The sequence below is a fragment of the Puntigrus tetrazona genome, chromosome 10 (genome assembly GCF_018831695.1).
Source record: "Puntigrus tetrazona isolate hp1 chromosome 10, ASM1883169v1, whole genome shotgun sequence".
In the NCBI taxonomy this organism is placed as follows: domain Eukaryota; kingdom Metazoa; phylum Chordata; class Actinopteri; order Cypriniformes; family Cyprinidae; genus Puntigrus; species Puntigrus tetrazona.
This window is the reverse complement of record NC_056708.1, coordinates 7,176,532-7,200,018: the sequence shown is the minus strand read 5'-3', so window position 1 is coordinate 7,200,018 and position 23,487 is coordinate 7,176,532. Positions and strand designations below refer to the sequence as shown.

General features: G+C 39.4%; 2 protein-coding genes across 5 annotated transcripts in view; both read right to left on the bottom strand.

Moving 5' to 3' along the window:
- LOC122353118 (protocadherin beta-16-like) overlaps nt 1-2,482 on the bottom strand; it is a 142,659-nt gene extending 140,177 nt beyond the window's left edge. Inside the window, exon 1 of one of the 2 annotated variants that reach the window (XM_043251017.1) lies at nt 14-2,482. In XM_043251017.1, coding sequence (XP_043106952.1) covers nt 14-2,392 — 2,379 coding nt within the window. In that variant the 5' untranslated portion in view covers nt 2,393-2,482. The remainder of the gene's footprint in view (nt 1-13) is intronic. The other variant, XM_043251035.1, reaches the window with a different exon arrangement.
- Nucleotides 2,483-3,614: 1,132 nt separating this feature from the next.
- Nucleotides 3,615-23,487, bottom strand: part of LOC122353116 (protocadherin alpha-C2-like) — a 33,133-nt gene continuing 13,260 nt past the window's right edge. For 2 of the 3 annotated variants that reach the window (XM_043250984.1, XM_043250983.1), the window contains exons 2-4: nt 16,220-16,278; nt 11,733-11,821; nt 3,615-6,351 (exon numbers count right to left, since the gene is read on the bottom strand). In XM_043250984.1, the coding sequence (XP_043106919.1) occupies nt 6,044-6,351; nt 11,733-11,821; nt 16,220-16,278 (456 nt within the window). In that variant the 3' untranslated portion in view covers nt 3,615-6,043. Of the gene's footprint in view, nt 6,352-11,732; nt 11,822-16,219; nt 16,279-19,197; nt 21,991-23,487 lie in introns of those variants that run through there. The other variant, XM_043250982.1, reaches the window with a different exon arrangement.

The following is a 23,487-nucleotide window of genomic DNA, read 5'->3' as shown; positions in this document are numbered from 1 at the left end:
AACAGATATTTACCTCTGTACACTCTCCTTCGTCAGACAGGCGTAACATGCTAGAATCGATGTTACTCCTTATAAGTGTCCCACCAGCAGGAAGTGTGTTTTCATTATACGAGTTCACAAACTTAAAGTCACTGGTGCGCGAGCCTGTGGTTAGATACGCGTCATAATTGTAAGAGCTGCGGAGAGTTCCTGCTCCATCCACCTCTGCATAGTTAGGAGGAAGATAGGCGCTGGGAACAGCTACTGCTCCATCAAACAACAGTCTGGGCTTTCTCCTGTGACAAAACTTCACTGCCACGATCAGTATGATGAACGTCAGGAAGAAGGTGGACACAGAAACTAATGCAATGATCAAGTAAGACGTCAGTTTAGAGTTGTCCTCATAAGTCATATCTTTAAGTTCAGGAACTTCAGAAAGATTGTCAGAAATCAGTAAATTTACAGCACAGGTTGTAGACAGAGAGGGCTGTCCGTTATCCTTCACTGAAATAACGAGGTTCTGCTTCATATTGTCAGATTCAGAAATGTCTCGCTGTGTTTTGATCTCTCCACTATGAAGACCAATGGAGAAAAGTCCAGGATCAGGAGATTTGACAATCTGATAGGACAGCCATGCATTCTGTCCAGAGTCAGCATCTACAGCGATCACCTTGGACACCAGAGAGCCAGAGAGAGTCGCTTTAGGGACCATTTCAGTCATTAGAGACTTTCCATCAGGAACAGGGTATAATATCTGTGGAGAGTTATCGTTCTCATCTGTTATGAAGACTTTGACAGTCACGTTACTGCTGAGCGCTGGAGATCCATTGTCTCTGGCAACGACTTTGACAGTCAAGTTTCTGAACTGTTCATAATCAAATGATCTCACAGCGTGAATCACCCCTGTATCTCCATTAATAGATAGAAAGGAGGACACCGGGACCCCATTGACTTCACTGGGAACCAGAGAATACAGTACAGTCCCGTTCTGTCTCCAGTCTGGGTCATTTGCACTGACAGAACAAACAGAAGTGCCTGGTTTGTTATTTTCACTTATATAAACACTATATGTCTGTAACTCAAAAGTAGGAGAGTTGTCGTTGATGTCTGAAACTTGTATGTGAAGAGTTAGATTCGAGAATAAAGGGGGTGTGCCTCCATCCGTTGCTGTTATTGTTACATTATAATTTTCGATTTGCTCTCGATCAAGAGAACGAGTTGTAGTGATAATGAAATAAGACTTGATGTACGGCTGTAGCTGAAACGGCAGACTCGAAGAAATGGAACAACTAACTCGGCTGTTTTCACCAGAATCTTGGTCCTTCACGTTTAATACAGCGATCTCTGAACCAGGTGGGATGTTTTCTGGGATTTGGTTTTTCAGAGACTTTACTGTTATAACAGGCGCGTTATCATTAATATCATCTATTTCTATAACAACTTTACAGTGGCCTGTCTGACCTCCACCGTCCTCCGCCTGCACTTCCATCTCGTACGACGAGGACTTCTCGTGGTCCAGCTGTCCAATTACAGATATTTCTCCACCATTTTCGTCAATTTTAAACAATTCTTTTGTGTTGTCAGATAGGTGATTGATGTAATACGTTATCTGTCCATTTGCGCCCTCATCCGCATCGCTCGCAGCAATTTTGATGACAGGCGTTCCGAGTACTGCATTTTCAGATAAACGAGTATTGTACAAAGGCTGCGAAAACACTGGTGCATTATCATTCATATCTAGAACGCGCACTTCAATAACAACGGTTCCAGATTTAGGAGGAATCCCCCCATCCACTGCAGATAATATCAAGGAATGCTCTCCTTTTGTCTCTCTATCCAGGCTGTTTTTCAAAACGATGTCCACATACCTGTCTTTATTCGATTTTGTGTCAAGAACAAAATGTTTGTTTTGACCAAGAATATACGCCTGGACTGAATTCATTCCAACATCCAAGTCGCGCGCGCGAGCTATCTGTAATTTACTTCCAGTAGTTGCTGCTTCGCTTATCTCTAGCTTAATCGAATCTTTTGGGAAAACGGGAGGGTTGTCGTTGACATCTTGGACCTCCAAAACAACGTTGTGAAGCTCTAAAGGATTTTCAAGAATGAATTCAAAGTGCATTAGGCAGGGGGAAGTCGTTCCGCATAGCGTCTCTCGGTCAATCCTTTCTGACACAAAAATATTTCCAGAATCTAGGTCTACATCACAATATCTTTTATCGCCTTGATAATCCAAACGGGCTTTGCGAAACCTCAAGCGATCGGAATCCAAATTAAGGTCCTTACTTAGACTTCCAATGACATATTTTGTCTTTGTTTCCTCCGGCACGGAATAACGAACATCAGCAGCGGCGATGCAGAAAAGAAGCGATGCGATCCATAGTCGCCATTTAGCGAAACGGAGTTTAGACATGTTCACCGTATTTTCTCGGTGTGATAAAGTAAAGCGTTGTTTTGAAATGTTCTTCTCAAACAAAACGTCGTCCGCACTGCTCTTTCGGAATAATGTTAACAGATTAAAAAAAGATGGGCACCAATGGGTGTGTTCTTATGCTCTAAAACAGCAGCTTTAGTCGACAGCGACGCTGTGTGGTTGAGTTTAGGATTAGGTTTAGTCTGTTAGGTTTCGTGGTGAGCAGAAGCTCCATAATTAAAGAGATGTTTAAGGTTTAAATCCACATTTTTATTTTTACCTGGTATGTCACGGATAACTATAAAACAGTACTGTTTCATAAAAAAAGACCTGGTTAACAAAACCCTAATGTGTATATGTACGTGTCGTGGGCTCTTGTTCACACTGCAGATAACATAAAAGCCTACTAATATGAAATTACAATTTAAAAAAAAAATTCATTTAATTTAAGAGCATGCCATGTACTTCGTGCCAGCTACGTAATCCACGAACCGCCGCATGTTTTCAGCACCACGGACAGCGCCATCGGTATCGTAGCGACACAAGAAAGCTGAAATAGAAAGTTCAACTTAAGATACAAGCCATAAAATTCGATTAGGAAGATATTTCATATTCGGTATACTTAAATGAAATTCTAAATATTTTTTAAAGGAACTAGAATATGCATAGAGAGAGAGAGAGAGTAATAGAGAAAGAAGTCATAGAGAAGTCAGTGCACTACATTTGTTAAATGATAAAATTCAAAAGAAACAGCATATTTTTAATGCGTTGAACTTGAACTGCACACATCTGGTATCCTGCATAACAGTCAGCAGCCTACATCTAAACTACATTTAAAAATAAATTTTCCAAGTTCAATGCCTCTCCTCGCCTTGTGTGTGCATCTGACATGATGCACACAGAATGTTGCAAAAAAATAAAATGGTACCCGAAAAATGGCAGTTCCAATACATCATCATGTTCACTCAAAGTTCTGCCGTTCAATTTGCATTTCGCTTTACTTCAAACCATTTCCGACTCAAGCACGCAAGCAATAGAAAGCTCAGTCAAGTTACCATGTGTCCTGGTAAAAAGTGTTAGGTGCTTAAGACAAATGCATGTGAGGTATTTTAATTTTTTTAGCGCAGAAAATGATAAATTATTTAATAGAGACTGTAATTAAAACCAATGCTGTTTTTCTTAATGTAGACAGGCAAAACAAAAACCACAGATAAATCTCCAATACTTATGAAAGAAAACTTTATTTGTGATTTATAAACAAAACACATTACCAGATTTCATAAAGTAATATAAAATAATAAACACCATTACACTGATGAGCAGGTGTACAAAAATTTTGTCCAACAGATTCGCACTGTCAAAGTCAAAAGCATAGTGCCACTTAGGCACTGGATGAATTGATATATAATTACTACACACAAGCAGAATACATATACCTTTTTATTTCCTGTTTTATCTTTTTTTTATTTTTATTTTTTTATTTTTTTATTTTATAATTTTTTTTTTTAGAGGGAGAGGTTTATATCATAGGGTAGAATGAACTGGCTCACATTACAGTGTTATTGATTTCAAAGCCTAGCACAAAACGAAGGATTGATCCTTTCAAGTTGCAAAAAAATCATAAGGTTGTAAAGAAAAGCAATTTAGACCAAAACACTACAGCGTCACATATAGCTAGAATGTTTATGTTAATGTTGATCGTCACAGAGCCGACATCGTTTCTGTCTTTTTTTTTAAGCTCTATGCGTGTGTGTAATCAGTGTATGTTTGTGTATGAATTATTGGATTCATGTCTACATACTTCAGCAGAGACGATACACATCTCCGGTTATCATAAATGAGAAAAAATAATTATGAAAAACATATCTGTTCATTTATATCTATATATAATTTCTGTTTTAATTGCGTTTAACATGCAAAACAGTCACTTGGTGATCTGACAGCACTGAACCACACCTGAAAGAGACTCAAGTGAGTGTGTGTGTGTGTGTGTGTGTGTGTATGTGTGCTTTGTGATGATACGGTCTCATAGCAGCACGAACATCTCTCCTTTACTGAACGGTATCTCTACAGGGAAAGAACAGAGAGATGCGCTCCCTCTTAAAAACATAAAATTTAAGCATGACGTCTGGATGTTAAGAAAACATTCCCATTATTTACAAAATTTGAATCAACAACTATGGAACGGTCATGAAGCTATATCTCATCACTGATTATATACAGTAGAAAAAACTCTGTACTGCCCACCATTGTGGTATTTTCAGTCTAATCTCCACTCAACTTCTATTTTTGCCCTAGAAAGCACCATATGCTGTAGTTAAACATGCCCATAATCATGGCTGCATAGTCCATGGTGGTTCAACTGCTGTGAGAGCATAAACACTGGTGTGTCTTGTGTGTGTGTGTGTGTGTGTGTGTAGGGGCCAGTACCTGTGCTTATGTTTCCAGCAGAAGAAGTGACAGTTATATCAACTTAATTTTTCTGCTCTTTCTTGTCACGTCGTACGATACAAGCCACCAGGGGGCAGTACTGACATGGGGCCAGCAATGCACAGCAGATAAAGGGAGGTTGGCAACATCAGATATGCTAAAGTTACAAGCAGTAGCCGGACTAAGACATAAAGCTGGCAGGAAGTGGGATGACATCTATCAAACATTCAAAACAGCAGCAAAGGAAATGGGTGTGTTTTGAGATGAAGCCACAAGCATCCGTTCTACTATTTTACAGACTTTTGAGAGGCTGTTGTGCTTCAGTCCTGTGGTGATTTTAAGTGTACAGCATGTGGACAGCCTGTTCGTAGCGCGCTATGCATTAGAGAGCAAGAATGCACATCGATTGGTCATTTGTATTTGTACAAATCATGGGCGTGCATGATTTTTTTGGACCGTATAAGGTGAGATTTACTTGCTCTTAGAAAATATAGTGCGTGAAGCATCATTCTGCATTACTTTGGGAGCAGGACGGAAGCGTTAGAGATCTCTGCGCCCCGTTCTAGGACATTTTTTGTGAGTGAAAAGCAAGTGATTTCGCTGCTACATTCCCATCTCTGCAGGTGTTTATTTTTTGATCTGCCCTAGAAATCAGACACCGCGCTTTCTGGTAAAGTGGTAGTGCCTTTTTTTTTTCTTTTACAAAGTTTTGTTTCCAGCAGATCAAGGAGTGAGACGGGGGCCAGGGGGTGGCTGTTTCTTCCCCATCTGACGTTGAGGGAGGAAGGCAGGGATGGAGTTAGAGAAAACTCTTGGCATTGCATGAGTTCATTTCCAGTTTAACTGGATTCGCGTGATCCTTTTTAAAGAGGAGAGGGACTTCCCTCGTCGTGGTTGAAAATGTCATTTACAAGGTGCGGGCGGGCTTGGTTTGCATTTTGCAGCTTGGAGTTCTTTCTTGACCATCGCTGATTAATTTCATAGCCGGAACTAGAAAAATAGCCAATCGGGAGTCACAGGTTCACAGGGTTAATTTGTGATTTTTTATGTTTGCGCGTGCGGCACAAACTCTCTTCTTTCTTCAACTGGAATTGGTAAGTAAGGTATACAGAAGGAATTTCTCCTCTATTTACATTTTCAGTATTTTTGGTTTTCTCTTTCTGTCAGCGCTCGCTACAAACATAAGTTGATAGCTGTATTATTGTAGTGGGACGTTCTTTGTTACTCCTCGCCATCATCTTTTCCCTTATCCTTCTTGTCCTTCTTTTCCTTCTTCTTCTTTTTCTTCTTCTTCTCCTCTTTCTTTCCAAAGGTGATGAACTCGCCCTTATCATCTACGGCTCCCGGGTCCTGTCGGATGGAGATGATGGCAGGAGAGCCGGGTATGATGAAGGCTTCAGGTGGGATTTCTCCCGGCTTCAGGGCTTGTGGAGGGCCGTAGCCGGGGCCTGCACCGTAGCGGAAGCTCCAGCTGTTACTGTTGATCCCGGCTCCGACAGGAGGAGACAGCTGTCCCTCTCCCTCCCCGTCTGAGTGAGAAAAATGACAGTGATTAGATTGTGTCATCTTTGCTTTCCTCATTTAAATCAAGATATCGCGTAGCTTAATGGATCAAAAGTTTGATGGTTCCTTTAACAGGTTTTTTTTGAGGAGCTTTCAGTGAATAAATAGTAAGTAGTAAATGTCATTTTTATATTTTTGTTGATGCACAAGGAATACAATTTTTGAATTGAAATGTTTTTTTGCAGTTAACCGGATACATAAAATGTAATATGGTTTGACTCCTCAAACACTGTTTATGAATAATATATGTATTATTAATCATTTGTGACATAAAAATTTAATCAATGAATGTTATTTCTTTTTATTTCATGGGTACATGAACAAGAGTGTCTGCATTTAAACTTCTGGTAGCATTAGAATAGAATAGAATAGAATAGAATAGAATAGAATAGAATCAGATTTTTCTTTCTTTCCAGAGATATGGCAAAAAGGATTTGCAGCAAAATCCCGATTGGATAAGCACATCGGTTTTCTTTATTCAACACTGATCTAAACCTACAAGTAATGCACGCAGAGAGGGACACTGCATCGCTGGAGTGCACTTTCATACAATGTTCATGTTTGAAAGTGTACTACCCCAACAGGGACAGAGAGCCGAGTTCAGAGCGAGAGACTTATGTACTACTTTCCCTACAGAAACAGGGCTCTTTGCCACACCAGTTACTCTATGACCTACTTTCATTTCTGTGTTTTATTTAGATCTCGCCATGGCCCTGAAATGCAATTCTGTTTGTTTTTGATCTGTGCGTTTATTATGACAGTACCGCATGGCTTATTTCAATAAATGCAAAACCTAGCAGGGATTATCCATTTTGATATTCTTTCCTCGGCTTAAATGAATATGCATGGGTGGATTGCGCATCTACGTGCGCGCGCAAAAACTAGACTAAATTAGGAATCCTTCTCTCGCTCGGTTTCAGGCAGGCGTCTAAATTTAGACACGTCAAATCCTGCCATAAATATGCAAACTGCTCTTTTTTTTTTCTGGGTCTGCTGATCTATTATGTATAATCTTGACCGTCCTAAAAATATACCACCTCTCGTCCATACAGAACAGTCACGGTACACAGATGGCACAAAAAAAAAAAAAAAAAAAAGAGTCAATGAGGGAGCGTTTACACGCACACATCCGCCGAAGCACTGTGTGCCGCCCCCTGGGCTTGACAGATCACATTTGGCTGAGAAGGTCAGAAATTGTGGTTTAGAGTGGTAGCATTTACTTGCAGAGTGGTCAGATCTCTAGTGAGAGAGTAACTCATGTGTTCATGTGTTAGTCACACCTCACTCCATCTCCCCGTGGCTTTCATTATGGCAGCAATATCAGTGCATGTGTGTGTCTGTGTGAGAAGTTTCATGTCAGAGCAGGTCAACTGAGCAGACTAGTTTTTGTCCTCATGAGAATAAAGAGAAGATCGGCAGAGTGGAGCTGGAAGCAACAGTCTAAAACTGACTTTCACGAAAGTAGTTTTTAAATGTGCTAAGTTCTAAACACTGTACTCTTTGTATCCATTTTGCTTTTATATAGTTTTAAAAAACCTTCGCACCATTTAATGACTCATTGGATGCTCAACCTGATGCAGTTTCATCAAATAGAAAATATAAGATATAATATTATTGGTAATACAGAAAGTTACAAGTAAAAAATAATTTTTTATTTTTTTACATTTTTTAATCTCTTTTATTGAATATTGCCAATAAAAAAGACTTAAAGACTTACTAGACTTACTATTATCTTATTACCTTTCTTCATATTTCTGTTTGTTGGTTACACCACATGACTTTGACTCTGCAAATGTTTTTTTCACTGTTAATAAGCAGTGAAGCAATTTTCTTAATATATTTGTTTAATATGTATATGCATAATTTCTTAATGTATTTGTATTGTATATATTTTTTTTTATTTACTTTTTTATAGTCACATTGACACTAGGGAAGCAATTATGAAGAATGATGCACTTGAAACAACACAGTCATGTTTGTCACTGACCCTTGACCCTTGTCTCACTGACCCTTGATGTGTCTAGATCGGAATAGATTTTTTCTTTGCCTTAATTTTGCCTTAAGTTTTTACGGTCATTAGATGACACTCTTCTGTGGTTTAGCCTTAATATCCAAATGTCTAAAAGTATTACTTTTCCATTTAAAAAATATAAAATAGAATTAATAATTTTTATTTAATCTTCTTTTTCTATAAAACAATGCTATTGGTCACCATTTACGTTTGACGTGCCCACCTGAAATTTAATTAATTTAATGAGGCTTATCTGTGATTATAGAGCAGAACCACACATTGTATTGCAATATCAGTGCAGCCAGATAAATGTGTGAATTTAAAGACAAATACTTCTTTCTAATACGCATTCATGTGTTAGATGCATACGTGCTACTTTTTGTGCTATTTCTGGTCCTTTCAGGCCTCCGGTCTTTGTTTTTTTTTTCCTGTGATGTTTCTACCTCTCTATTCCTTTCCCCTTCCACACCTTGCTCGTTCTTCCATTTTGAGTACGGCTGGTTGCCATGGAAACCTCCTCCCCCACCCCCACTCGCCCACTCCCAGCTGCTCCTGCTGCAGTATCTAAGATTCGTTGTTGTTGCCTGGCAACAAGTCACACAGTGTTTCCTAGCAACAGGACCACCGGAGGGGTCTGCCAATCCTGAACCTCTGTGCTTCTCCAACCCCCGCATCCCCCCTCGTCTCTTCCAGCATCACTCTCATTCTATCATCCCTTTCCTCCTCTATTACTCGCCGTCTCTCTCTGCATCCCACATGCTTTATCTTATAAATGACTCTCGGTTTAGCATCCCTATATATCTCTCATATTCATCTGCGTCTCATTTTCCTGCTTGGCCTCTTTTCCTTTCCTCCTGTTCCCGTGACCTCAAACGTGTTGTAATTTATAAGCACTAAACCGGGGCTTACACAACACACCTGCGTTGCCTCAATAACACATCAGCCTGCTAATAATCACTATTTAGTTGAAGAGCTAGACTGGGTTTCAGAAGTCTATCAGATTTGCGGTGTGTAGTTCGTCCTTCTGCTTCACCTCTCTGCAGGTTGCTAATAAAGAATCAATGGATTTCTCTTTCTCCTCTCCTCTTTTTTTTCCACCCTGTGCTCTCGATGTGTCCCACTCTCTCTATCCTTTTTCTCCCAGTGTCTGCCGTCATTCCAGTTCAGCTCTGCTCTATCAGCCTGTCAATATCTCCACCATCCACCACCCAGGAGACCCACCACTCTTGCTTCATTCCTCTAATGGCACATTAGATTGATCGTCCTCTGTCTATCGGGCTGATCTTTGAGGAGAAGCATATCTCAGTAATGCAAATTCAATAACCCCAAACAGGCCTTGTGCATCGCAATATTTAGATACTTTGGTATCTACAGAGAGTAAGTGAAAGATGTCATTTGAGCACAATGGGCACATGCACATTAGAGGTAAATCGGGTCGTCGATTTACCTTTTAATGCTTAATCCTGTTTTTTGCAACTTAATTAACTTATAAAAAAAACAGGCAGCGGCAAAGGCATCTACTGGGGTGCATTTCCCAAAAGCATATACTTATTGTCGTTAAGTTGCGTCGTTACCAACACAGATCAACAATTCAGTGTTTCCCAAAACCATATCTGAAACAAACACCATTGTGAACCTGTGTGGTTGGAAATATGGTTAAACCTGCGGTTAGAAGCAGAGATTCTTCTTAGCATGGCATGTGGTCCTAAACAAATTGTGCACAAGTTAACACGCAGCACAATCTGAATATTTGAAATATGATGCAGTCAAATACATACATTCGAAACTATATATTTTAGAATGTATTTAATAAGTCGTTAATTATTCACCATCATGCTGTAAGACTTTCATTTATCTTCAGAACAAAAATTAAGCTGTTTTGTTAAAATCCGAGACCTTTCTGACCCTGAATATAGACAGCAATGCAACGGTCACATTCAAAGCCCAGAAAGGTAGTAAGGATATTGGTAAAATAGTCCATGAGACATCAGCGGTTCAACCGTAATGTTATAAATCTACAAGAATACTTATTGAGCGCAAAGAACACTACCAACTTTATTCAACAGTCAGTCTCTCCCGCCAGTAAGAAGAGTACTACGATGCATGCGTGGAGTGCTGCTGAAGTAGACCCTGCGAACATGTTCAGGAAATATTGTTTTTGCAATAATGCATTATAATATGCCCATTGAGCGAGTTTTTGACACATTTAAATACAAATCAGTTGCTCCTCTGTATGCACGACACATGGAACTCTATCTTGGAAATAAACCATATACCAAAATCTTCCCTACTTTATTACCTCCATAAACTGGATTGATTTATAGGCCAAGACAAGCCCAAAGAATACATGTTGCTTATCAGCAGACATGACAAACAAAAACAAAACATTATGGCTCCATTGATATTATGTTTGGTGATTTTTAACTAAACTACTAAGTCTTCAGATACCACATGCCAGAGGCCAAAACACTGGTGTCAATTTCAAGAGAGAGATCTGCTCCAAATACACAAAACGGGAATTTAGGGGATTCACTCCCATATTTATAAGCGGTTGTCACTCCTGAAACTGTGTGCTTGGCCATTGTGCACTTACCCAAAATAAACACATTTGGTTCATTGTGCAACTAATGATTATGTAGCCTAATTATGTGCTGAAATTAGGCATTTGAGGGACACACTGCTAAATTACAAATGAAATCCTGTCAGGGAACTACTGGCCTTGACACATCAGTACATGTTAATAAAGAATGCACTTCTATGGAAGAAAAGAAGAGAACTGCCCTAGTGGATCTATAAAATGGAAACACTACGGACCACAGCAAGTCATGGTATAGTTTGCTAGAATTTGCTAGAATTATTGGGAAAGCTTGAGCCAGACTTGCAGACACGTTCCCTGATACAAAGAGACAACGCAAAGTACATCCTGTACTTGGATTGAGGATCTTTCGGGGCATGCAAGAATGTAAAAGAGCAAGAAGAGGACAGAGAGAGAGAGAGAGGAAGAGCTGACGTTTTTGGATGAATAAACCTGCTTTAAACAGGTTGTTTTAAACATGCATGAATCCACGTCGCTTCGAATCAGCTTTAATTTGGATCAAAAGTTTTGGTCGGTCTTGATTTCTTCCTAAGATTCATAACGTGAAATCCAGAATCACCGTATGTATCAGGCACTTTAATTAAAACAGATGTAATACGTTGATGAACATGATAATTTGTTAGAGAGAAAAATTTCTAGATTAGCAAGAGCATTAAGTTTCGCGAGCGGATGATGGAGTTGTTGGTTTCGGATGATTAAAATTTAATTACACTGTGGATGTCTTTAAGATGTGACCTCACCTGCTGCACTGGAGACCGTCGGCCAGTTCTGGACTAGCATGCCTTGCGCTCCCTGCATCACAGCTGATGCCTCCTCCATATGCACGGAACTAAAAGGAAGCAATTAGCATGTCATTAGTCTTGAAATGTCACACATCCAAGTATTTATTTTTGTTTTGAGTGCTATTAAAAACACAAAGCGAAAATGTTCAGTAAAACCGATTCAAATGCAAAATACAGCTTCGCTTTTTGGGACAGCTGTCTTATGTGTCAAGGGTTGCTGTGTTCGCATGTATTTATTTAAGCTTCGGTCTGAAGGTGCGTGCAGTGGTGAAGGTACATGTGACAGAGTGTGCTAGACTGTCTGTGATCTAATGTGTCTGTGCGTGAGGTGATGTGTGTGCGGTTTGTGAGTTGTCACGATGGTGTCATGACGTTTTAACTCCTTCAGACATGTTGACGGGAAAGCACACTGATAGAGTCTACATAGATGCAGGAAAGAAGGCACAAAGATACACAAAATGATGTAAAATTGCCATATATTGAAGTATATTTTAGATTTCTTACATTAGGTTTTAACATCCATAGCACTGTATTAGATGAGGTGTTAAGATTTGCATTATGAATATAATACACTCTATATTAAGATTATATTCTATATGTTTTTGATTGAAAGTCTCTTATACTTACTAAAGCTGCATTTATGTGATGAAATAGTAATATTGTGAATTACTGTTGCACTTTAAAATAACTATTTCCTATATGAATATATTTTAAAACATAATTCACTGCCGTGATGAAATATGAATTTTCAGAAGCATCACTCCATTCTTCAGCATCACACCAGTCCTTCAATAATTATTGTAATATTTGTATTGTTTGTAATGTTTGTATCTTTTTTTTTTTTTTTGTCACTGTCTACACCATGTAAAACAATATGGCGAAAGACAAAATGTATGCATATCAAAGATGGGTTACAATATCTTACAGCGTATTTTAAATAAATGTAGCCTTTTTCGAGGGTTTTTATATTAAATGGAAAATAAATAAAACGAATAGGATTTTCTGCAATATAGGACTGAAAAAAACATAAGAAAAGAAAGATGATTTAAAAGTGAAAGTGTTCATCAAAGAGAAAAATTTCAGCTCCTCTTTACTCTTGCAAAGGCCCATTTCGTAATCTGATTTCCTCTAATACATTGTTCGGTTTCTTTACCAACTTTATCTTCCCTCCATTCATCTCTCCATTTCTCTCTCTCGGACTGTCATCAAGCCATGCGTAACATAAGCCTGGGAATTTGTGGTAGACGGCTGAAGATGTAGTATGTACTTAAAATTTCAACAAATACCACGCTGCACCCTCGAGCTGCGAGTATGCGTTAAAAGCGTTACGTTAAAGGGACGTTTCATTACCTAAATACACTTTCCAGCAACGGCCTTTGGCTTTCAGCAGGGCTCGGTGTGCTTATCACCATGGAAACCACGATCAGACAAGCACCCACATAAAGAGCAAGACTGTGAATTTTGCCACAGCACTCCTATACATCCATTATAAATGTACAGACATGAGGAGCAGAAAGGAAGTGGGTATAGCAGGGCATCTGCAATGCAGCACAGGGTGTGCCCAGCCTGCTACAGCTCCCATAACTCTCATCCAGTGTGTGTGTGTGTGTGTGTGTGTGTTAGCATGATGGATCTTTCTAATTCCCTTAAAGCTGAAATGCACCCGTGCCTTGTGGCAGAGTGAATCAGTAACTTTCTTGCCTAAAGAGAGGCTTGTCGATTGAGGGATGTGGATTTAAAGCCACTGGAGAGGAGGTTTGGAGCTACTTGGAGGCGAAATGAAGAAGAAGTATTACAGAGAGTTGAGAAATTTAGGAATTATTCATCTTAATTTGTGGTTCATTTATGGTCAATGAAGAGTTATGAACACATCATGTAAATCTAAGATGTAATAATAATAATAATAATAATGTGATATACTGACATACAGAAAGAACACAAACGTGTTTTTATATCAGTTAACGGTATGTTTAGGGTTAGGTATGGTATAGGGCACATGTCCAACATAATGGAGCAATAACTTTTAGCAGCAGTCAACAGATTTTTTTTATTCTGAACCGCCACAATATATACTTATATCAATGTAAGAAAATGGAATTGAACTTGTGTTTTAGTGCCTCTCAGTAAACATTTCTCTTATAAATGGCGTTGAAACATGCAGTAATGCAAGTAAAACTGGTGTTGCACAAAAAAAGGACAGAGGTATAAATATTTTGTGACAACAAAGCTGGATTTTCATTAGCCATTATTCCAGTCTTTAGTGTTTTGTGATCCTTCAGAAATCATCCTGATATGCTGATTCGATGTGCAAAAAACATTTCTACCAAACAGAACACATTTTAAAGGTTTACACACACACACTATGTATCACTTTTATCTTTATCGAAAGTAAATTATCTCAAAATATTATAATAATAAATATTCTGTAAATTATAATGTTGTGATGTCAAAACTAACATTTTACCAAATTAACATTTAATATGATTACCTTTTAATTTTAGTGTTTTATTTTTTATTTATTCAGACAAAAGCAAATAGAATTATAATGTATCCACTATCGGTTATCGGCCATTTTAATACATGCAGTTTATCATTTAACGGCCATGACAATGATCATCTGACACAATTAATATTTAACTTAATACTGGTGCCTATATACATTTCTTTTTTTCATATGCAAATTTGTACTATGTTCAGTCTTGAATTTTTTTATGTATTTAGACAAAAGCGAATAGAATTATAATATATCCAATATCGGTTATCGGCCATGACATGAATTAATATTGAATTTAATAATTAAGCGTATCTAAACGTACATTTTTTTAGCATGCAAATTTGTAATAAGTTCATACGGTGCAGTGAAATTCCATCTAATTTGTTTCCTCTGTATAATGTCCCCTGTGCCCCTTTTTGCACCAGCCTTCAGTCACAGAAAACCACTTAAAACACACACACACAGACACACACACAAACACAAAAGAATCCCCGGAGATGAGCCCACAGGGTAGCACAACATTATCACATAAAACAGGCAGTCATTCGCCCTTTGGAAACTGTATGTGTGTGGTGGATAGAAGAGGGGGCCTTGTTGTCTCCAGATGTGCGCGTGTGTAAAGAGTTAAAATAAATATTTAGCATTTCAGAGATTACTCATTTTGTCAGTATTTGTGCACTGAAATGCTCCCCCTGAGAGCTGAATTTCCTGTTTATCTGGTGCGGGTAAGATCAGCTCATCTGCTAGCACGTCCTTTATGCCTGGTTTTGAAGGACTGTGCATCTGCTGTGGAGAATGCTGATGACCTACATACTCAAGATCAGACTGCAGAGCCACTATGCCAGGGAAAGGCCCTTAGCAAACGCTTCAAAGCTTGTGTTTGTGCGTGATGAAGACAGACAGAGCACAGTTGGTCCGCAGAGGAAGAGACAAGAGGTCAGGAAGAAGTCAGAGAGCTCCTGGTGGTCATGGTTCTGGTGTTTGGATGAGGTTCTATTACAGATATTTCAGACAGAAGAACTGACCGTCTTTCTGTTTTACTAAATGTCTCCTTTTAAGATCTTATTTCACCTTCTTTTGTCGAATTTGATCAACAGCAAACATACTGTACATAGATGGACAAATGAGTGTATATTGTACTATGATTTTATGTGATTATGAACTTAATGATTAACTTTGTTATCAAGAAATACATTAGATGAAGTTTGGGTTAATAACATAAAAATGCATCAGACTTTCATCAGTAATAAAATTTAAAACTATTAATTGATTAATACATTTGCTTCATTAATTGAAAAAAAAAATCTGTAATAAAATGTATTTTAAATTTTAGATAAAAAGAACGTAACTAAACTGTATGTGATGTTTTGGCAACTAAATAAAACAAAAACATGTTTGAGTACATATTTAAGTAAACTAATAAGAATGATTAATAAGAAGATACACAGAATAAATAATTAATATTGTAAACTAATATAACAGTTATCAAAATCTTATTAATCATTCAATTATATTATTAATTATTTGATGAAAACCCTTTTTATATATAAAAATACAAATATTGCAATTATAAAAAATATTAACCTACATGATTCAGTTCTAAATAGCCTTCATTGTTAGCAATTCTTTGTTTAATGGATATGATTTGAATTAGCGTTTTGAAGAAGGTTTTTAGCTTCTGCTCTCCCTTTTTGAATAAGTTCAAATAAGACCGTTTCCTGCATAATGACATTGAGGGTCAGGATTTGATTATTGCCCGTCAGGAAATGAGGAAATTACAAATGAGCGTGATTCACAGAGCTTTTACACGTTTACTCAGCTACCGAACTCAAGATCAGCACGAACATTTAATTCCTATTTATCTACAGCGAACAGAGAAGAGATGTTTCCCATATTTGTTCAGAGAGGACTGTAACTCTTTCAGGACGTTATTATAAGCAAAAGTGCTTACCTCTGCACTCCTGCCCTCAACGACGCAGAGTAACGCCAGTCAGCATTCGGTCCTTTGGGCTGGAGAAGGAGAGAAAGAAAGAGAAAGATGAGGAGAGATGGAGAGAAAGAAGGGGTGGAAGGACAGAAAGGGGTTAGATACATCCTCATCAATAAATCATGCTGCTCTGTGTGTGTGTTTCTGTCTTGCATTTTAATATGAACCACAGCTAAAGGAGACCAGAGCTACAGGGACGATTTTTGGCCCTATTCCACGGCCCATGACTCACTGGTATAAAACTTGTATGTGTGGAGAGAGCGTTCTTCATAATAAAGCACATGAAGGACGCTTGACATTCACCTAATAACTCAGACAACGTTAGAAGGGAATATATGGATATTGACCAATGCTATCTCACGATCGATTTGTACGTGTTTTATGAGGTGGCTAGTTTGCACGAATTCATACGAACTCAATCTTACGTCTAAACCCCAGTGAGGTAGGTTTAGATGTAGGTCTTTTGTACAAATTCATACGAAATGGCAACTCCGTACTAATATATGTACAATTTAGTAAAAAAAAAAAAGTATGAATTTGTACGAGTGAGGTTCATATGAATTAACCACCTCGGAAAAAATGCACAAATTGCCGTGAGATCAGGCTGGGATGACCGATATTAGGGATTTTAATACGTCGCCACTTGCAGATATGAGACATTTTATTAAGCAATTTATTATGATCAATTTCATATACACTTTTGATGCTGTAAATAAACATTCTTGGAGCAGGTTCTACAAGAAAACAATATTTTAGTCTTTCCACTTCAAAATAAATAAGCAAATATTTTTTTTTTCTGTATGTTTTATATTTAAACTATAAAAAAAATTGATCAAAATTGCATTTGTTATGTTAAAAAAGTTTACTTTGTAATTAATCGATTAGTAATTAGTCAAATCTACAAGCAATTTCTCAGTTAAATGGTAAGAACACATTGTGGTAGGAAGACTCAATGGTATTTCGTGTGAAATATATTGCAATAATTTTAATTATTCATTCACTACTTTGATAATCTAGCGCTCATTCAAATTAATCTTAAAGAATTTGTAAATGCATTCTTGACAGAATATGCGCTTTTTAACTCCGTAAATGCACTTCAGAGCTTTTAAAATCACTGATTGCAGTGATTTAACTTAATTATGATCAAATTATTATTATTTTAATATCAGCCATTTAGCACTTATCAGCCATAACATTGCAAAAAAAAAAAAATACAACATTCATTTGGTATCAAGTTTTATATCGGTGCGTCACATTAACCATTACCACACGTTTTTTTTATGACTGCCCTACATCTTCCCTAAACATCTTTCTCTTCTCCCAGCATCCATCTCCTCAGTCCCCGTGGTACAGGAATGATATCATCCCGGGATACCAGCTGACCTCATGTAATATGATACTTGAGCATTTTCTGCCCTCAACCAGAGCAACTCAATCCGAGAACTGGTCACAAGATGACCGTTCACCTTGCAAGCCTCAAACATGAGATGGTCATCTGCTCCTCCAGCAATGCACAGCGAATGAATTAAATGGCCTTGCACAAAGGGAGAGCGCGAGCACGTAGTTGCCACTCTTTTTATATTTGCCCTAGTAAAGAAAAAAAAAAACTAGGTTGGGTAATATGCGATAGGATGAGGCACTAGAGAATGGCCCAGATAATTTGAGTAAATAACATTCTTTAATCAGGTGAATTCAGGGGGGAGAGAGTGCGTGCAAAGAGACTTCGCTTCGCTCTCACAATGTAATTTGCAGGGCTTGAGAATCAAAGGCTGGAGGTTAATTTCATTGCCTGCTCTCTTATCTTGGACAGACGGCCCCTGCTCCTAAATCCTCTGCAGTGTCGGATGTGCTGCAGTGCCTCTCGCAACACATCTGAGACTGTCAAGAGCATCTCTGCAAACTCTATTCTTGTACTATAGACGTTTTTCGACTATTTTTGTCTTTTTTAAACCATCTGCAACATCTCCTCCCATGAGCCAGAGATCAAGGCTGCACAGCCTTTGGATCATGTTCTGGCTAATTAAAACACATTTCACGAATCCATGGCTGACAGAGTGAACATGAATTTACGCCAATTACACTCACGAAAACACATCAATTCAACATCCATGACAGCAAATGCATTATACAGCCAATATACTACACTGTATCCTATCCGCCTTAACTGTGAGGTTTTTTTTCCCAAAAATGTGGCACCCAAACCAAACGTAATCACTTCAGCGTAATGTAGTGCACACAAAATAATGTTGAAATTCGAACACAGTCTTGTAGTAAAGACAGTGGCATGGAGTAGGAGGAAGGAAATAATCCTGAAAATGTGATGACAGCTTCAGATGTGGGAGCAAACGCCTGAATCATCATAAATGCAATGTGCTACTCTAGAAAGTCTTGATGTTTGACACTAATGCAGGGTGAAGCAAAGCACTGTAAAGCTGCACTAGATAACCACACAGTACAACAGGAGATGACAAGGTCAAAAGCTTCTGACACGTGGGCACAGAGCTTTATTGCAACTCTTGGTCTGACCAAATTACCTTTTACACTAAAACATACTGGAAATCAGAGCAGCGCTATATTGAGTTAAAACTAAATTCTGGTTTCCAATTTATTGTGCTGCATGAGAACATTTTGGGGTTTTATTGTTTATTATTTATCAATAATCGATTCTAACAGTATTTTTTTAATGCTATAGTTAGTACATTTTAATAAAAAGCATTTCCTAGTTAAATGTTATAATATTTAAAATAAGAAAAATGTGGTTTAAATCTTCAAAATACTGAAAAAGAATGACTAAATAAATGGTATATATCAAAAAAAAAATTCTGTTTGATGCATATTTATTTATTTTATTTGACATTTATTGTTATTTAGATTTTTTTTTAATTCTAAATTTTATCTTTTTTCCAGTTTTTGTCTATTTACAGATTTATAATGAGACACACCTGTAATGCTGCATCTGGCATGCTAAGCCTGCGAACAAATCCGCTCCCTCCTGTAAAAAAGCGCTCGGAGCCCCAGGTGCCACTGATGGGTCGGCCCGTGTTGTAAAACATGAACGTGTCGCTCCCTGAAGTAGCTGTCAGACAGGTCTTGTAGCAATAGGTTTTGGTCAGAGAGCCATTCCCCCGGACCTCAATATAATGAGGCTCAACCTTGAGGTCTCGTCTAAGCACCACATTGTTATTGGGTTGTGAGCCGCCACCACCACCTCCTCCGCCGCCCCCTCCTGAGCCTCCTTCCACTTGGGCCTTCTGGGACACGCAGCAGGGCGAACAGGACCCAGGCTGGGTGCAGTAGGCATGGCAGCGCACGATAGCCAGCACAACCACGGTCACCAAGAACACGAATGTGGTTGCGCTCAAGGCTACAATGAGGTACAGCGTCACGTTGGAAAACAAGAGAGAGCTATGAGGGCGGATGATTCGTTTGGGGTCAGGCGTGACTTTTAGTGGCACCTCCATGACAGCGACGTTGATCGTAGCGGTGGATGACAGAGGTGGTTCGCCATGGTCCCTTACCAGTACGGTTAAACTAAAAGAGGTGGAGTTGTCTTCAAGGACTCGCCGCGTTGTACGAATTTCTCCTGTGTGTTCGTGAACTTTAAACAGATCCAGATCGCTGGCCTGGTCCAGCACATAGACGACCCAAGCGTTCTGTCCAGCATCAGCATCGTAGGCCACCACCTTTGTGATCAAACTTCCTGGCTCCGCGTTTTTCTGAACCGTCTCTGTTAGGCGCGTGCCATTGGCCGGGGGACTCACAATCTCAGGCGCGTGGTCGTTTTGATCCATTATGTAGATGTAGACAGTGGCTACACGGCTGAGTGGTGGGATACCCCCGTCCTGAGCTTTAACCTGGAAGTGAAACTCCCGTAACGACTCGTAGTCAAAGGAGCGAAGGGCATAGGCAACACCAGTGTCCGCTTTAACCGACACGTAGGAGGTGACCGGAATCCCGTGATTGTTGTCGTTTAGGACCGTGTAGGTGATGCGAGCGTTTTCATTGACATCCGCGTCCTGAGCTTTGACGGTACAGAGCGAGGCTCCGGGAGCGTTGTTCTCCGTGACATACACAGTGTAGGAGGTCTGCTCAAAGCGTGGAGGGTTGTCGTTGACATCTGCGACGTCCACCTGAATGGTCTTCTGAGACGAAAGGGGAGGGTTGCCGGCATCGGTAGCGCTGAGGGTGACGTTATAGGCTGCTGTGGTCTCGCGGTCAAGAAAGGCAGAGGTCACCAAGGTGTAGTAATTTCTAAATGACTTGATTTTGAAAGGAAGGCCAGGTTGAATTTCAAGGGTGACCTGTTTGTTAGGGCCAGAATCGCGGTCAGTCACACTGATCAGGGCCACCACGGTATCCGCGCGGGCATCTTCACGCACTGGACTGGACAAAGACGAGAGGACGATCTCTGGAACGTTGTCGTTGACATCCACAACCTCCACCACCACTTTGCAATGGGCTGCTACTGGAGCTGGCCCTTTGTCCATGGCCTGGATGTACATTTCATACGAATTAGTGTCCTCGTAGTCCACATTGCTCTTGACTCTGATTTCTCCAGTGTTGGTGTCCATGCTGAACATCTGCCTGACCCTGTCTGGGGTGTAACTGCTGAATGAATAAAGCACCTCCCCGTTTGTTCCTTCATCTTGGTCTGTGGCGTTCAGTTTGATAACCAAAGTGTCTTTGGGCGAATTTTCAAGCAACTTGACTTTATATACCGAGCTGTCAAAAACGGGGTTGTTGTCATTCGAATCCAAGACGCGAACGTTAATTTTTGCGGTACCTGTTCGTGCTGGTGTGCCACCGTCTGTCGCTGTCAGGATTAACTGATGGTAAGGGGCGAGCTCGCGATCCAAGGGCTTTTTCAGAACGAGCTCGATGTGCTTAGTATTCAACGAAGGCTTGTTGGAATCGAGAGCGAAATGCTCGTTTGGGCTGAGCCGGTACAATCGAACCGAATTGGTACCGATGTCCGGATCTTGCGCGTGTTCGATCGGAAAACGAGAGCCCGGCAAAGCCGACTCTGTGATCTCCAATTGATACTCATCTCTGGGGAACTGCGGCGTATTATCATTCACGTCTGTTATCTCCACCTCGACATTATGGTCTTCGTTTGGGTCCTCAAGAAGAACCTCTAGATTCAAAACACACGCGGCGCTCGTATCACACAACGTCTCTCTGTCAATCCTCTCGTTTACCAATAATTTTCCATTCTTGTGGTCCACGTACCTTTTGCTGCTGTCAGAGGTTACCTTAATCTTTCGGGTGGAGAGCTTTCTAATATCCAAACCCAAATCCTGTGCAATATCACCTACAATCGTTCCACTCTCCGATTCCTCTGGCACGGAATATCGTATTTGTCCGAGAGCAAGGCCACAAAATAATAATAATAATAATAGCAAAAAAGAAAGAGGCACTTTTTTGTCTAGGCAATCACATATCCCTGCAACAGCCATCGCAAGATCATAGGATCCGCAGACGGATTAAAAACAGCACTCCGCCTTGTCAGCTTGCAATATCTTGCCTTCCACTTCAGCATTAAAGGTTTTACATTTGTGTACACAATGGCCTAATTGTCAATTCCGTTCTAAACGCGCACGGATACTTCTCGGATGCGTCCATGTTTCCTTTGTCCGCGCTTATCCTTTTTTTCCCCTCTGCGCGCAGCTGACGGGTGTGTTTCCTTGCCACTGGTGCTGCATATTTCGCCGCGCGCGCTCTCTATCTCTCTCTCTTTCTCTCTCAGTTTCAAGCCACCCCTCCCATTCGTACTCCTTTTCCTCCTCTTCTTCGTAGCTCGGTTCGACGGTGTTGGTGCGGCACACCGGGGGAGGGGCCGCCTGCTCAAATATAATGCGTTCTGATATTCGAAACCTTGTAAGAAAATATAACAGCTTGACGGAGGCAGGCAAAAAGCAACAGCTATATTTATTAATGTCGTTAAATTTGGAGGAAAAACGTTAAACGTTCGTTAGAGAGCGAGCGTTTGGGACGCATTATCTTTCCGTGAACTAGGCCAGTGCGTTTTAAGCTTTTGGTGCGTCACTTTTGGAGAGTCACGGAAGGTGGAAACACTCTAAATTAAATGCGTACCCTGTGCTTTTCTGTTAGAGATTGGATTCTGTTGAGTGCATATAATTGGCTGTGATATTTTCCTGTATTAAAAACGCTAGAGTGTAAAAAAAAATGTTAACAGTAAAACTCTTTAAGTAAAACAACCTTGCCATGTAGTAAACAAAAGTGCATTTAAAAATTAAAAAAAACTATTTGTCCTGTTCATTATTTTATAAATGAGTTTTATTATTATTTTTAATAATTTTATTTTTATTAAGTTAACCAATTCTTAGTTTGTTGGTCACAGAACGCTCTCTCTCTCTCTCTCTCTCTCTCTCTCTCTCTCTCTCTCTCTCTCTCTCTCTCTCTCTCTCTCTCTCTCTATATATATATATATATATATATATATATATATATATATATATATATATATATATATATATATATATATATATAATAACCATTGCCCCAGAATGCGAATTTCTCTCTCCCTCCGTCTGTGGCTTTGACTTCAGACAGACCAGGTCATTCGGGCGTGCGCGCCTGGGGCGCGATCTCTGTGCATCCGTCAAAATGCGCCACAGTGAGGAGCGTGTCACTCTGAAACCGATGACATAAACTAAGCCAGGGCAGACTGTCAGCGTAAACCCGTCGCATTAGAGTCGCCTCATGTCATCACCATATAAAGCATTAGATTAAACTCGTTTCCTTTTAGTCAATAATCTAGCATCTATTATTATTATTATTATTTATTTTTTTTTTTTAAAAGTGCATTATATTTTGTTGCTTAAACGTTAACTAGATATTTTGTGCAACATGTAAAAAAAAAATGGGTCATTCAACAAGTCAAAGTTCATTTCAACATGAACTGTATTTTTATTATTTGTTTCTGTAGTGTGTCAGTAGAAAATATCAGTTTACATTCATTTGCCATTATTAATGATAATAATCCAGTGAGGTTTTGTTTGCTTCACACACACACACACAGAGATCTGATCTCATCACCATCCAGTCTGAACCGAGACAGACTAAATCCAGAAGAACTGTGTCATGTCTCAGATGCTTCTAAAAACCAAGTGCACCTATAGGGCAAATATTTTAATGCAAAACATGGTCATACCAAATGTTAATTTAATTAAGAAAATCTAAAGAAAATCTAAGTGTGACATTTCGACAGC